Genomic DNA, 17,300 nt, shown 5'->3' on the forward strand with positions numbered 1-17,300 from the left:
TGCTTACCCGAGCTAACATAAGCATTTTTAGATAGAAATGTTTGCCAAAGTTAGGAGGATGCAGACATTTCTAAACACCAGCTTTCTTTGATTTTCCTTAATTTAATTAAAAGCTTGCAAAAATCCCTTAATAGACCAATGCTGCCTCTATTCATTGATACTAACCTGTAAGGTTTCCATTAGTTCTGAAAGTGCAGTTTTCTAAAGCAAAGTAATTCAATTAACTGATGTAGCGTTTTCTTCCTGTAATTTACACAGTTCTGTAACATCCTCTAACTATGGAAAGAGATGGCGTTGTTATCATTGAGGGCTCCTAAACCACTTAAAAGGAAACATATGCTTTACTTTGAATCAAGCTAGTAAAAGTGGTACTAGTAAACAGAGCATTTTTTTTAAAGATGGACATCAGTTAGAGTTGTTGATTAAAGATTTTTCAGATCAGATATATATTATAAATCTACCTGTGCAGACATCACAATTCCCTAGAGCTTACCGTTACTTGAACCCAAGAAGGCCTTTCTTTAGTGGAGCCTTCCTGTTAGCTTGTTTTCTTGTTAAAGCTCGCAGATAGCTAACTGTTGTCAGTCTTCCAAGGAGTCTACCTTACTACCCTGTGAGTCTGTTTTAAGTTACAGATGTCTCTCCAACTCCGAGCAGCTGTCTTTTGTTTGCTACCTGCTGTTTGAACAGAGATCCCTTACTGAAGAAATCATCAGCTCTCATGTTTTTTTCCACAGAGATATTTTAAAAGCCAGTGCATAACAACTTCACCTCAGTGACCATGCTTTATACAGTATTACTAGGGGAGTTATACACCAAGTTAGTTTGTAACTTAAGTGCTTTTGCAGTGTTCACAATATTGCATATTAGTTCCACTTCTGTAATATTTTAGTGTTTTGTGTCAGAATTTTTTTCATTAGTCTGTCTTAGTAGTCTTTGGGGAGCGTTCATACATGTATGTAACCGTGGAGTCATGCATAACTTGAGTGTATTTTTTTTAATCTTTGACTTGACAGCAACCTTTTGCTGATAATTTTGACTCCAGGTCATTTTTTAAGGGCTTAAACACACACAGAAGGTGACAGCCATGATCTGGAAATGCACAGTCTCCATTTTATTCTCATGTGCCTGATCTTAATCATGGTGCTGAGTTTAGATGCTGTATCATTCATAAGAGAATGTAAACCCTTCAGAGATGACTTTGCCAAATCTGTGCTATGATTTATGAAACTTAAGCCAGTTTGAATAACCTTGTTTCCATTTTTCTCCATGTAAGTCATCTAACCTGGCACTTAACGTTGCAATGGCTGTGTCCAGATTGGAGATACAATATCCTGCCAAATGGCTGTGTAATTTTTATTTGGAGAACTTGTGTGTCCATGCATGATTCAGTGTTGAATTACAAGTCCATGTATGCCTTTTCTTTCAGCAGAGCCTGTTAATCCAGAGTCCATGATCAAAGTGCTCTGTGGATGAATCAAGGCTGCGTAGTGGCAGCATTTTGGTCAGCAGGATCCTCTAGACTTACTTTTGTATTGCCATTTTCCAGCCTGCAGTTTTTAGTTCCTCACCTGATGTCAGTCTTTGCCTCTTCACCACCTTTCTCTTTTCCTCTCAGTATTGATGTGTATTTCAGTGTATGCAGCATACTTTCTAAAGCTTTTTCCAATCAGTTTCTCTTAGTGGATGTGCTCTTTTACCCTTTGCATTTGAGTTGGACTACTTCCTTTACTGCACTGTTGTGTAATGACAACTATGGACTTTATGAGTATCCCAAAATAAATTTTTTAAACAGCATATATTGTAGGTTTTGGGTTTGAGCCAGACCAGGCCTGCAGCAGCTAGAGTTCTAGAAACCTTACCAAATCTCCTCTGTAGTACTTTTGGTATAGATGGAATGCTTGGAACATTTGATTTGCTAAATTACAAAATTTGTTAAGCAGCTACAACATATTTATTCCACTTCTCTTCCCTCTACCCCTCCCATTTCCCAGGATGCTTTCTCCCACTTGGTCAAAAATGGGTGGACTTTCATAGATGTAAGAAAAGTCAGCAAAATATGGAAGCGCCAAGGATTTTAAATCAGAAGCTGTTAACTTTCATTAAAGTTGGCCAACTGTGTAGACATATTTGATTAATAAAAGTAGGAAAAAATGGAAAAAAAATAGAAGCATTTAAGCTAAAATTTAAAATACGATAAAAAAAAAGTTCAGATTGTGGAAATCATGTTCATGGAAGATGTTGATCTTTGTAAAACAGGAGCACCAACTATTCCTGGCTTTGGGACTGTGAACCTTTTGAATGATGTTGTTGGAATTAAACAGTTTTTACTTACTGTTCTTTGACATTTTATGACTGGGGGAAAAAACAAGAGAAGTGGTAGAGAAGCAGTGAGAAAAAACCAAAACTGAGCGGTTCTTAGCCTTACTAATGACTTAAAATTATTTTCCTTCTACTTTTTCATTGGGTAAAATACTGACTGCAAGGGACATGTTTCTTTGCTTACAGTATCTGGGTTTTGTGTAATTCGTTCTTTTCCATATCATATAGAAATTTGTACCTTTTCCCTAATTAACAGGATTATGTTGTGTACCATATCGCACTATCACTTTGTCTTCTAATGACAACAGTAGAAGTTCCCAGAAAAAAATATATACTATTTTTTGTTGATTGAAAGTTGCTTTTCAAACTGTTACAGTATTTGATTTTAAAGTTCCTCTGTCAAAGGTTCAGTCTTACTTACTTCCATAAATAAACATATATGTTTCAAAGCACTCCTAACAAAGGAGGAGAAATATTGATTCCAGTTAAATTTTGCATCAGAATTGTGCTTAAAAGCAAATGTTAAATATTAATTAGTGCTTATAGAGCCCTAGAAAGTTAAGTAGCAGAAATGGTTTTGTTCCAACAGGAAATGTTCTGCTTTTTGTGTTTCATTAAGGGATACAGAGCTAAGCCTGGAACTTAAAATCAGGAAGGATTGCAGCTAAATCCCTTTAGCTGATTTTTTTCTTCTGTGTTTCACTGTATCATACTGTACCATGAATAAGCCTGTGGATTTTTTGCTGTGGACTTTAGTACAGCCTTCAAATTTTTCAGCACCTTTTGAATGAACAGTCACACAGCTTAGGTTAAGGGAAACTCATCTTCTTAAGAGACAGTTGAAAGTCATTCATCAATCTTAAAAGGTGTTCTGATAACCTTTTTGTATTCTTTTCTTCCCACAGCCTGGTTTTGTGGTATTATCTCTATCACCGTCATTAGCCTGCTTTCCTTGCTAGGTGTGATCTTGGTTCCCATCATTAACCAATGGTGCTTCAAATTTCTTCTAACTTTCTTGGTAGCTCTGGCTGTAGGAACAATGAGTGGAGATGCACTGCTCCATCTGTTGCCACATGTAAGTATTATTTCCATACCTGTTGCTATTAATTAATTGTAACTGAATATAGAATTTACAAAGAACTGCTTGATGCATATCAACAAATAAATGTTCACTGATGTAGATAACAGATTGACTTGACTATGAGCAACATCCTGAAACTACTATTCTGAGCTCAGAGCCATTTCAGTCTTGGTGGCACCAGATCAGGTCATGCTGTGTTGTCATTTTCTCTCCTGATAGTCACATGGAGGCCACAACCACAATCACCACCATGGCCAAGGTCATGTTCATGAACACAAGCGGTCTCATCGACATGCCCACGGACATGGAGTACGGACTGAAGACTTTCTGGAAGAAAATGATCCAGTGCTGAAAGGTCTTGTGGCACTTGGAGGCATTTATGTTTTGTTCATCATTGAGCATTGTATAAGAATGTACAAGCATTACAATAAACAAAAGGTACACACTAGAATTGTATGCTGTTTTAAAATATATTACCTGAAGTTGTTATCTGAGTGTTGAGAAATTGTCCACGTGATGTTGTTTCATTATTCTGTGAACATCAACAAGTGCTGCTAATCTGCATTCTGTTTGAGTTTATGTGAGGAAACCCTTCTCTAAAAGATACTGCTTTTCCTACCAAGGTGATTTGGGAAGATCAGAAAGATAGTTCTACTCTTTGGGAAGAGCAGAAATCTGATGGGAGGGGCTGCATCTTTTCAGACAGATGTATTTGGAGGTAGATTAAGTAAAAGAGATGAAAGCTCTAAGGCACTGTGGGTTTTTTGCAAAAATATGAAAGGCAATATGTAAAAAGAACTGTTAATAGAGCCAGAAAATTTTAAGACAGTTTACAAGAAATCTAACTGCACGCTTAGCTAACGATGCCAGTGTAACAGAGGTGTTCAGTTTTTCCACATGAGAAAACACTAATATTTGCAGACCTCCTGCTTTCTATAAACTGCCCATCAAATTTGAATTTTTAGGCAGGGAGCATGTGTATTCATGATCATAGTGTAAAAAGAGAGTGAATACCTTACTGGGAGTATGAGAGTGGGTAGAAATTCAAGATACCAATGAGCCATATTCTTTCAGGAGTCTATGTGTGTAGATATATATACACACACACACTCTTAACTTAGACCTCCATCATTCAGCTTTCAGGAGAAGATAATTTTGGTGAAACCTAACTGCATCATGGAAAATGAATATGGAAATTTGTTTAATTTCCCTGTTTCCATGTCAGACTTGCTGCCTCAGCTGGGTAGACAGCAGTGGATTCTCTGTGTCGGAGGCAGCATTTTGTAGATCTGATAAAGAAATTAAAGCTGTCACATAGGGCATATCTTCTTTGAGATTAATTATATAAATGAATTCACTTACATTGCTTTGGCAAGTCTGTGATCTTCTGTTATATAGGCTGCAGATAGGAAAGTTACAAGCTTTTTTTCTTAAGGACAAAACAAGGAAGTTATAGGAGTATAAAGAAACATTAAAGTTGACAAAATCAGAGGAGCTGTTCTTGCATGCTTGCTTTCTTGAACAAAGTAAGCAATTTAGTAACTGCATACATGTGTTTCTGGGCTGTTAGAGCAAAGTGAAATATTATTTGGGAGTGAGATTGTGTGGTAGGTAGCTAAGAGTTTCCACTAGGATGGATATCATTGCTGAGCCTTAAAAAGATTAATATTCTTTAGTTGCATACTTCTGTTAGACATATTAAGAGAGATTAACTTAGTCTATTTTGAAGACATTTTTGGACATTTCAGCTTCTTTATTTTCATCGATGTCCTTTTACAAACCAGATATTGCAGAGTAAGCAGAAATGGTGCAAGAAAAAACAGACTGAAGAATCACCAATTGGAAGGAAACTCTCTGATCACAAATTAAATAATAGACCAGATGCTGACTGGCTTCAGCTCAGACCCCTTGCAGGTAGGTATTTATCTTGAGAATTTTCTCTGATCATGAGATTCGAAGTAATAGCATGTAATCTATGGCAGTAGCATGTAACCTCATGTACAGTTTTGCTGCTATTATGCAAATCATTGTTAATAAGACTTAATAGGCTTTCCCTATTAAATCTTTTTTAATTTTATTTTCCTCAGATCTGAGAGCACTCAATAATGTGCCATACAAATAGTTCTCAGACTTCTGAAGCAGTCGGGTTTTGGGTGGTTGTGGTTCTTTGTAGTTTGGGTTTTTTGTTTGTTTTGGGGGTGTGTTTTGGTTAAGCTTTGCTTGACTAGCTCAGACCTGGCTAAAATCAGCTAAAAAACAAACATACACAACCTGAAAAGGGAGATCTCTTTCACTTTGAAGATTTCAGCTTCTGACCCATTATAGTTTGGCTGAGAAGGCTAAATGAAATTAATTTATTTTCGTAAATACAACCAAGTATCCCGAATATTTCTGAAGTATCCAAAGCAACTTTCACATGCTGTTCCTTTGTGACAGACAGTCTGATTGCTCACACAGTGTGTAACCAGGAGTGCCATAGCACCTTTCTTGAAAGGGTAAAGGTAGGGAGGTGCTTCATAACCTTCCCTTCCTGTTGCTTGTGTGGCTGCTGAATTAATTTGTTGATGAAGAATTCCCAGGCTGTATTTATACAAATTTATAATTGTGTTAATGTGTATGATTTGTAGAGGAAGAGTTAGGACTGTAGCCTTCTCCACTGGAACAAGTGAAACAGGAATTTAGGACTTTGGCATAGAACACAGAAAGACTGTTTTCTGTTATATGTTTATTTGAAATGTCTTCATCTTCTTTTAATCAGAAGAATTTTGCTTCTAATAACATGGAGTACATGATGGCAGCTATCCTTTTCTAATGTTGATCCATAAACTTTGTTAGTAGCAAAATTACAGATACAAGCCTGGTTGGGGCTAAAACTTTTGTGTGCTATGTATATAGTGCTGGTGCCTTCTGGTGTAGACTTCTATATGCTGTACATGCAAATTAGTCAGAAAATGGAGCATCAAGAGATTGGGTTTTTGGATGAATGAACAAAGTTACTAGAACGAAGTTACTAGATTGGGATGTGGTAAAATACTACTTTTCACAAAGTGGTGAAATTCTTAGCTCAATGATGCAGTAGTTGCTGGTGATAATTTAAATAAGAATTAATGTGGTGTCTCTCCCCTCTGGCTTTAATGTAGGAGCAGATGACTCAGTTTTATCTGAAGATCGACTCAATGAAACTGAACTAACTGATTTAGATGGCCAGCTGGAATCCCCTCCCAAAAATTTCTTGTCTGTAGAAGAGGACAATAATGTGCACCATTCCAACAATGACGTCTCACATGCTGCTCAAGAGCAGGATCTTCATGATTCAGAGTATGACAGCCATGGAGAAGATAAAATGATAGCTAGAAAACACAGTCACCACTGGCATCACAAACATTCCCATCATTCCCATGGCCACTGTCATTCTGGAAAAGATCTGAAAGACACTGGGATAGCTAATATTGCTTGGATGGTAATTATGGGAGATGGCATTCACAACTTTAGTGATGGCTTAGCAATCGGTAAGTAAAAGCAGAGTATTTCTCAACAGTTTCTTCCTATCTTTAGTAACTTTGGTAACATTTTACTTATCAGTGATTACAGGTAAGGCTTCCAGTTAGCCTCTCTGGTTACTAGTATTGTTTCATTTCCTTCAGAGCAGAAATTAGAAGGCTATCAATTGTAATAGTCTACTCTTAGTTAATATTCTTTGACTATTTCCACAAAGATTACTGTATTGGTAGAAATGACAGTAGCAATCGCTGCCAAATTAAGAGCTACAGATAAACTTCCTCATGATATATGAAGCACATGTAATACACATTTGTTATTTGGATCTTCATGGTTGAATAATAAATAAGTTATTTCAGTCTTATATTAGTAATAATAATACAATTTATTATTTTTAATACATAGAATTATACAGTAATTGTAAGAACTAAATGTACTACAGTGGCTGAAATAATTTTTTTAAAGTACTTCTTTGGATGATTCAATTTTCATTTTAGCAAAGTATTGTTATGGCTTATGGTCAGTATTTCTGTTCAGAGTTATTTCTAGCCAAATATAGAAGAAACTGAGGTACCAAACAGATTTTATTAAATCTATTAAATGAATTTTGATTCACATAAATCTCTTTATGCAATTTGAACTGTAAAACACAGTAACTTCAATATATGTCATACAAGTCAAAGTGATGGTGAGATTATTGAGATGCATACTTTTTAACTAAAGTAGCTGCTAAGAGTACACAGGGTTCTGATCTACTAGCAGAAGGATGGGGAATATGCTACTTATTAGGGTCTGGAGCTAACAATGGAATCCAGTACAGTTTCTCCACTTTGTAAAACAAAAATTCTAAAAAAACTAAACTCCATAAACTTTTTTTTTGCTTTATTTTCGCATTAAACAGGTAAGACATTTAGACACATGTCTTCTCAGACAAAAAGGATCATTATGCTATCTGATGAGAACTTTACTCTATTGAAACTCCATTTGTAAATATTCCTATGTCAAGCCCAAACAGATATATCTCTTTTGGTAAAATGTAGACTTTAGAAAAGCATGTTCATCTTTTTAATATATCAAGTTACGAGGAATCCAGAAGAAAGTTAAATTTCCCCTCTGCTTTCAGATTGTGATTTCTACTTTATTTTGCCTGTTTTCACTGCAGGCTCTTGTGCTTTCCTCTGCTACAGTATAAAAGTTTAGTACTGTTTTTTTGATCTGATAATTAATTAAGGTATGAGCTTAAACTTGATTGAATTATATTAGCTTATTAATGTTACATAAACATTAATAAATAAACAGATGAACATAAAGGAAAATAAAGGGATTATGGGTTAAATATTAGTTTGGATTTCCAACCTGGAAAGATAAATTTGGAGACAGCTAGACTGTTGCTTATGTGCATTCTTATGTGCTGATGTACTTGAGAATTCATAAGAAAAGTACTGTGATTTATTAGCTTGTTGACTTTGTGTCTCTCTTGCTCAGTTGTATTCTCTCAGAATTTGTCTTTCAGATAAACTGAGTAGTAAAGTATGGAGTGGCAATGCACATCCAGGATACTTCCATTGTTTTCAGTTTATATATACACAGGACATAAACAAAGTGAAAAAAAAAAATAGAATGTACATTCTAACAGAAGGTTGTAATCTCTAGAAAGTCTGATGATTAAATTTTCTGACTTGAAAATAATAAAATATCATTTGAAATTCTTTTTGTCTTCTAGGAGCAGCTTTTAGTGCTGGACTGACAGGAGGCATTAGTACATCTATAGCAGTCTTTTGTCATGAGCTTCCCCATGAATTAGGTAACTAATTCTAGAAACTTGATGTTTGCAGTCTCCTAATCTGTAAAAAAAATTATCTGAACCTTGTTGTGATACTCATCCTGATAAGCATAACGTAACGCAGATGCTGCAAAGGTTACCAGAACTTCAGAGAGTAATGGAGCAATACTGCTTCAGAGTACATAAGAAGATTAAAACAAGATTATGTTGGCAGATATCTAGTTGCAGAAGTTCAGTGAAGCATTTTGAAGACATTTTAAAAAATGTCCTTAGGAGCAAATGTGTTACATCTTTTTTACATTTTGGTAATTTGCCATTTTAACCTTCCCCCCCCAACTCCCCCTTATTCCCCCATGTTTTACATTTTCGTGTTCTATCTCTGCATTTTTATACAGAGTTTGACACTGTTCAGCATTGTCTTAGACAAAGTTAAGTACAGGTACATAAGTAAACACAAGTTTATGTAAGTAAAATCCATTGTGGAGATCTTCAGAAGATGCTTTATACCAATTGTTCTGAGTCTAGCAAGTGTGGATGCCTCTTTAGGATAAAGCCTGTAGGCATTGTTGCCAGTACCATCCATTCTTCCCCTCTAATGGAAGCGTTTCTTCTTGGGGTTAGCTAACGATGATGAAACCTGTTGTTATCCTGTGAACCATAAGGCACATTGCATTAAGTTTTAGTGTACCCCAGGACTTAAACAGCAGCCAGAGAAAGAAGTCTTTTTTTTGCCAGTAAAGAGAAATTGTGTTAGATTAAACTATATATGTCTTCACAGCTAGCTTGTTTGTTTGATTAGCTGCTAGGTCTGAATGACCAAAAGTAAGGTAAAGCAAGTACTTAAAAAACCCTTAGAGGTGATGAGTTGAAAGTATTTTATATAGGCAGATACTACGTATAACGTAAGTAATGGGCACAGATGGGAAATAACAGAATAGATGTTTGTGGTTTGACAATGTTGATCGAGTGAAGCTGCTGCAGGATATAAAGGATTGCAATATAAATTAGTGTGCTTATCACTTGTATTCACAAGAGTTCAGTTTGAAGGGAGTAAAATCTTTCTAGCTAGTATAGATCTTTATAGATCATACACATTTATCAGAAATTTTAGCAAGGCTGTCCTGAATACAACCAAAGTTAACCTGGCAGGTCTTTAAACCAGGAAGTTGATTCGGCATGGATGTGAAGTCATTCTTTCCAGATATAAGTCTTCCATTTCCCAGTGTCGGATCTCTCAAATCCTTGGGCACGTTCCGTACGGACTAACGCCTTGTTATCATCCCCTTGAATTTGTAGAATGAAGCATATATAGCTCAGAGGAATTTTCATGGGTATTGGTCAAAACTAACCTCTGGTTTTATGTGGCATGAAGAACTCTGAGGGCGAGTCTGTAAGAACACATGTATTCTCTGTGGGAGGACCAGATCTCGATTCTTCCATTTACCTTTAACCATTAATCACTCTTACCTTTCTGACAGCATGACAAATATATTATAACTATATTAAAATATATTTCAATCAAGAGATTGCTGCATATAAACACAATTCTTAAAGAGCTGTCATATCCTGATGCCCAGTCTTCCTTTCAGCCTCTGTAGCAGCATTTTATTTTGGGAACGTCTTGGATTGGTGAGATGTATATATAGACTAATTCATCTGCTTGCTCTCCCAAAAAGCATTGATACTAAAGCCCTGTGTTCTGTCCCCATTGTAGGTGACTTTGCTGTGCTGCTTAAAGCAGGTATGACAGTGAAGCAAGCTATTGTGTACAACCTGCTGTCAGCCATGATGGCATACGTGGGGATGCTGATTGGCACTGCGGTGGGACAGTACACCAACAACATCACCCTGTGGATCTTTGCCGTCACTGCAGGCATGTTCCTCTACGTGGCACTGGTTGACATGGTAAGATTGTTGTGATTCTGTCATTTTTCTATTCCATGCAGGAATCCTAGGACATGAAATGGCACCTACAACTGAACATTTTTGTTATAACAAATATCTGTAGACAGTAGACGGTTGTTTCAGTTCTATGGCTTTTGAAAAATGTTGCATATACTTTTGAGAGATATAGTGGAGTTTTACAGTTGCTTACCCATTTGGGTTACTGCTACTTGAGGTCTGCCAGTTACTCTTCTTAAAATATAGGAACTGCAGCGAGTTGGGAAAGACACACTTCCCAGTGATAAACTAACAACTTCCCACTAATAAAAATAGGATGATTCTCTCATTTTGTGGATGGGGAACCAGATATTGGAGTTCAATCCAGTATTTAGAATTGTTCTTCACCAAAATTTGTCACATACTTGATTCTGGAAAGCTTAGTCTGAACCTTTAGGATGAGGAGCTCTTGTGGTGATTAGCATGTTTTAAAACTAGCTGGTGGAAAAATGCTGCTGCTGGAAGAAGCTCTAGGTGCGCTAAATTTAGTGTGTGTACAGCGTAGATATATCCAGATACTTCAGGCAGCAATGCCATTGTGCACATGGTGTCAGTCCGTATTCAATCCTGGTTTCTCTACTAAGCTGCTTCAGAAATGTATTAAGTAAATCCATTTTCTCACTTCTTGTCTTTCTCAAGCCTGATAATGATGAGATTGGGCTTTATTTGGGGGGCATTTTGTAAGGCTCTTCCTGCTTTTAATATTCAGAGAAAAAGATGTGTCACTTCCCTGAATTTTAAAAACACATCTCCTATTGATTTAAATTATTAACCAAAAAGACTAGACGTTCCAACCTAGTTAAAGCTTTAATTGATAAGGGTTCAGACAGCTTTTTGTGCAGTGACTCCCTAGGTTTCCATTGCTTCATTCACAAACTACTCTTAGTACAGAAATCTAAAGCAGAGGCAAGCTTCCTCAACAGCTGTTCTTTTTCTCCCTAAATAGACTAAGCAGCCATCTACTTACTATCAGTACATTGCTACTAGGATCACCTGGTATGGCTACATCCTGCTTATATAAAAAACCTGTATTTTGACTGATTTTAACACTGCTTTGAGTGATGTTCCAATAGAGACTTTGTTTAACCTCATGGCATTTCTGTAGAGAGTGTTTTGGAATGAGGACCAGCCTGTTTCAGTTGTGCTTATAATAGAATATTTTACTGTTCTGAAGTATTATAGACCATGCGTTTTCAGTTTTCCAAATTTCTTTAGAGATTTTGTTGCCTTAGTTGTATTAGCCAGTTCTGCTCTCCTACATGCATTTTTGCTGACCATCCTGTTTTCAAACCACATTTTTAGCAACTTCCTCAAAAGTTAATTGGTGCAGGAGTGAAACATGTGCTGTTTGACTCTGACTGGCTGACTTGTTGAAGCAGTCAGGCATCTGTCAGTTACATGAAGCCACAGACAGACATCTAGTTTCAGTGATTCTCATTGAAGCAGCATCACAGCTTTGTCAGATCCCTGTCTATGAGGCTGTCAGATGTCTGCGCTGGTGTGGGATTATTTCCCCAGTGCCAACCAAAGCAGCTGATGTTACTAAGATCCCTCTCCCCTTTGCTGCCATGGTATGGTCAGTAATTGCCAGTTCCTGGCTGTGGCTGCTCAGTCTGTGGTTTCTCAGCCTCAGTGGTATCACTGAAGCATTAATGAAGACTGCTGAAAGCACGAGTTCAGTTTCTGCTGTATTTACTGGTATCAGCAGAAGTTGTCTCGGCTGTTCTGACCTGTGGCAAATTTACCTCTGTAGTTGGTCTTTGTTCCACAGTTTTGGGAATGCCAGCTGTCACTATTTGTAGCTAAGACTTGCACTTCTATTCATCATACTCTCCTTTTTCATGTCCATGACCAGAAACCTTGGACGTAATGGAGTACTGTGCTCTTCCTAGGTTTTGAAACTGATGCCAGAATATTCTTTCACTATTAAGAGCATCTTTAGATTTGGAACAGGAATATTATGTTTCTCTAGATGCTGGCTACAAAACTTGAATTACATGTAGATCTTTTATTCAAGAAACACGAAGGTGAGACTTGGCAGCAGCAATTCTAGCACAATGCTCTAGTTAGGTTTCGTATTACTTGGTGACCACAACTCTGATTTATTAAAAAGAAAGAAATAATTCTGCAACAAGTGTTGCCTGCCAACAGGAGAGCTATATGGCAATATTCAGCACTGTAAAGTCTACGATTGCTTCTTTTAATGACTTAAGGGTACTCTTACATTTGGTGTGGTGCTTGCTGTTAGGCTGCCTGGTCTATTGTGTAGATGATAAACAGTTTTCATACCAGTTCTGGTTTTTGGGTTTTTTTATATTTCAGTAGTCAGTGAGTCAAAGTACTTGTAAACTTTATGTATCTTTTTGAGATACAGTAATGCCAGATGATTAACATATTTGGGTTTTTAGCAGATTTGATGCTCTAATAATTTGTCATTCTCTGTTTTGCTGTATTCAGGTGCTCAGAATAACCAAAACTATTCTCTCCTATCTAATGAAGAGCAATAAATAGAGACTTGAGCTGTGTACTACCTCAAGTTTTTTCCATTTTATTCTGTATTATCTTTTTATGTGCTAAATGTGTCTTGAAGGAATTTCTTTGTTCACCTCATGATTTCTTTAATTAATTTCTTTGTAAAACATATTCTTTCTCTTCTGTATGGGTGGCTTTGTTAGACACTTCATAAAATCTATTTTTGCATCTTTCAAGTCAGCTATTATTTATTTGTTGCTTTTGTCAGTAATATTTGACTTTCCTTCATTGGTGAGGGATATAAGGAATATCTGTATCTTTGAGAACTTTTTATAACTTTATATGGAATTTCTTTTGAATTACTTGTAGTTGTTATTCCTGTATTTAAAGGGGAAAGGTATGTGAATTTGTGTATGTAACATGACAAATGAATGCCTAAGTTAATCAGCCAAGTCATTATAAAGGGTATATTTATAGTAATGCAATTACTGTAGAAGTGGTCAAAGCACTTTATTATGTTTATTTGAGCATGACTTAATTAAAGTTCAGTAAAAGAACTTCAAAGAGCACAACTCAAAGAATGCTGAGTGGTCCTTATCTTGAGGAACTTAAAGTCCAAGTAGATGAGTGATCCAGTAAAGAAAAAAAAGTCCAAAGGAAAGGAAAGGCATTTTTAGTTTGTTTTGTAAACACATGATGCAATCATCCTTTTACCAAATATAGTGGTTAGGTAGAGTTTAAGCTATGTCTTACTGTATTCTTTTATAACTGAATTCTGAAGTGTTTATTCTTGACAATATCATCTTGTAAACTTGCCCATGTATAAAGGGAATAGAGGTGAAATATCTTTTCTAAACTGTTTTTCCTTTCAGCTTCCAGAAATGCTTCATGGAGATGGAGATAATGAAGAGCATGGTTATTGTCCAGTGGGGCAGTTCATACTTCAGAATCTAGGCCTGCTTCTTGGATTTGCCATCATGCTGGTGATTGCCCTCTATGAAGATAAAATTGTGCTTGACATCCAGTTTTGACCTAATTCTGGTAATCACTGTGGTTCCAATAACGTTACTATATGGCTTTGAGTCTGCACTGTTTCATTGTATGCACGTTGCTCAGAGGAGAAGCAGTGGCTTGCACTGCTTACAGAAGTACAGCATATTCATTTCTGTGTCAACTAACTTCTGCATTTTTTCTAATTCAAGTCAGATGACATTTCCCAAAGGATCTTCTAAACTCTAAGTAATTGACAATTAGGAAAGACTAAATATGATAAATAAATGCCAAGTTCAGTGTACTATATAGGGAGCACTGCTTGCTTAAGGAAAAAAAAATACAGTGAATCATCTCCTTTTTTGGGAAAGTACCATTTTGTCAGTACAGTTGAACAGAACTCAGAAAATATTATGGCTGAAATTTGCACCTCTGCAAGGAACCTGAGTATTAAGTAACACATACATGTGTCTCGATATCTGTGTATAGATATAGATACATACAGCTACGCATGTATATATATGTGTGTATATATATATATATATATATGCACGTGTGTCTGTGTGTAAATCTATTAATTCTGTGCTAATTCTTCTGCATAGTGTATGAAATGTATGAAGCATGAAATCTAACAACAGCACATGACTGTAAGCCACTGTGCTGGTTTAATTTTTTTATCAGAAACCCAAAAACTAAACGGTGTTTAAATTTTTCAATTATGCATTAAGCTGTATCACCATCATTATAAACTTCATGTGTAAGGAGGCACACTGTTGCAATATACACTGCAAAGTGCTGTCTTCTGTTGAGGATCAGTTTGACAATGTTTTTCCTGACTAAGATTTATTTGATGTTTATTCCTTGACATTGGTAGGAAAATGCGGTAGAAGTAGTGTTAGCTTGGGGAAATCTCTGATGTTGGGAGTTATTGAGCTATTTCCGGTTCTTTTTTACAGATGCTAAACGTGTATTGTGTGCCACTTGCAGCATAAACTACTGAAGAATTGTGGCTGTGAATTTGCGCAAACTCTTACCAGGGAATCCGTATGGGAATTTCTCCTTTTGTGTTGTGTTTTTTTTTTTAAAAAAAACCACTTATTTTGGACTGTTTTTTCCAATCCAAAGTGCAAGATGCTAGTTACTGAACCTGAGCACAAAGGTCAATTTATGCTCTGTGTATGTAGTACTGGTAGGTTATTTATAATGCTGTAATATCAGACCAAAATCTGTTTCTACAATGCCTCGATATCAGACATTGTAGCACCAGCCATTTCTCGCAGTAGAGTATGTAAGAAGATTTCTATTTCCAGTGTAAAGGAGTTCATTTCTATAATATTTTTTTACAGTTTTAGTATTTAAATTAGATGATCAAAAAGCAGATGTGATAGATCTGTGGTATGTGTAATTTGGAAGGATAGACTGAAAATTTGGGCCTTAACTTGGTGAGATCAGCTGTCCTAGATCAGGTTGTGCTGATATGCTTATATTGCCAGACATGAGTTAGTTCTTCTTGTACCCATTTCCTTAAAAAAATATGTGAGTTTGTGAGGATTGCAAGTTGATTCTGTAGTACCAGTTGTCTTTTATGTGTATACCACGTAAAAGCTGTATTTTGACTATGTGCTGTAAGTTTTGTTTTGGTCTGCTTGGTGCCAGTGTAGCTGCTACAAAAACCGATCCTAATGCCTTTAATGAGAGCCAGTTGGTATCTTCATTACATTTCAAGGTAACCTGTGTTTCCTGTGGCCCTTTACTTTTGAAAGCTTCATTGATCAATTTGGATTTTACTGAGAGCAGCTCACATATTTTCAAGATAGCAGTTGGTTCTTGCCAGTATTTCTTCCTAATGCAGTATCAAGAAACAGTATTAAGGGTCCATTTCAAGGAAGGGTGCAATTTCTTTAATTGAAGAAGCCAAAAGCCCAGAGTTCAAGTACGTAGACATTTGATGTTTTGGACTCCAATTTTCTTTTTTTCTTCTTTTAAACACATTTACCACTGGACTCTAATTAGCAAACACACTGTTGTTAGCTTGAGATTGCTGAATTTCTGCAGTGTAAAGATCCTGGGTGACATTTTTGCATAGTGCCAATGTTAGGTCACCAAGTACCATTTTCAAAGAGATTGAACTAACTGGATACCTTCTGAGGATCTAAGGTTAAAGAACCTATGTTTCTTCTGTATTAAACTGAGTCTTAATTTTCCTCTTCTGTTAATTCTGTTCAAGTCTAAGGGGGGTCACATAATGTGGCTGAACTCATATTTTGACAAATCATTTCTAAAAGTTTATTTCCTTTATTTCGTTTCAAATGAAGATTTTGTGTAGTAGATTTACTTTTCTATTAGTTGGAATATGGCTATAGCTTAACACACTGCCTCTGTAGGAGAGTAGTTAACTTCCTTCCAAGACCATCCTCAAACAAGGGAATAACATGGTCCTGGAAGGTAGGTACTGTATTTTTCATTACATATGAGTAGTTTTCTTTTATTTTCTACTATTTATTACAAGTTATGAAGAGCAGTGTAACAGCTGTGACTTCTGTATGTTTCCACCAGTATTGAATTCCAAATGATTCCAACGTATGCTTTTGAGTCATGTTACAGACAATCTGAATTCCACTACATTTCTACTTGGCTTCAACATTCCATTCTGTTTGAATCCAGAGTCTCATTTAACTTGTATTTGTTAGAGGGCATAAATGTTACTTGTATATTACAATGCTGTCACTGTGTGACATCCCGTATGAGTTTTGATGTAGATCACATTGCACTCAGCCCGCTGTGATTATGCTTAGAAAATATCGTAGTTGCTAGATGCGGTGTGAATTTTTTTTTAAATTTTTATTTTCCTTTCCCCTCCCCATTAACAATTGAGTCTATGGTTTAAAATGTGATTTATAATGTGATTATGGTCCTATAAGATAAGTTGCTGAGCTATCAGTCTTTTTGTTATCACTAAATCATTTTTTAAAATTTTCTAAAGCTGGAAATGATCAAATGCTGTTTAGGTCATTGTCAACGGTGTTGTGTTAATTTTATGTATGTTCCTTATAAATAAGGAGCCTTCAGGAAATAAAATTAAACAAGGAGCAGATATTTTTGTTGGCTTTTATAAGGTTTTATTGCACACAACGAGTTTTAGTATTTTGTTTCAAATCTCAGGGAAAGCACAAATGCAGCGTTGTAAACAATGTCATTCTGATATCTCTCTTT

At 36.1% G+C, this 17,300-nt stretch overlaps 1 protein-coding gene across 3 annotated transcripts in view; it reads left to right on the plus strand.

The window, feature by feature from the left end:
* SLC39A10 (solute carrier family 39 member 10) overlaps positions 1–17,179 on the plus strand; it is a 60,540-nt gene extending 43,361 nt beyond the window's left edge. For all 3 annotated transcript variants that reach the window (XM_062002027.1, XM_062002030.1, XM_062002029.1), the window contains exons 4-11: positions 3,228–3,397; positions 3,623–3,841; positions 5,188–5,317; positions 6,544–6,912; positions 8,625–8,705; positions 10,399–10,589; positions 13,970–14,138; positions 15,044–17,179. In XM_062002027.1, coding sequence (XP_061858011.1) covers positions 3,228–3,397; positions 3,623–3,841; positions 5,188–5,317; positions 6,544–6,912; positions 8,625–8,705; positions 10,399–10,589; positions 13,970–14,128 — 1,319 coding nt within the window. In that variant the 3' untranslated portion in view covers positions 14,129–14,138; positions 15,044–17,179. The remainder of the gene's footprint in view (positions 1–3,227; positions 3,398–3,622; positions 3,842–5,187; positions 5,318–6,543; positions 6,913–8,624; positions 8,706–10,398; positions 10,590–13,969; positions 14,139–15,043) is intronic.
* The last annotated feature ends 121 nt before the right edge of the window (positions 17,180–17,300 follow it).

This window comes from Colius striatus, chromosome 9, assembly GCF_028858725.1.
Source record: "Colius striatus isolate bColStr4 chromosome 9, bColStr4.1.hap1, whole genome shotgun sequence".
NCBI classification, from domain to species: domain Eukaryota; kingdom Metazoa; phylum Chordata; class Aves; order Coliiformes; family Coliidae; genus Colius; species Colius striatus.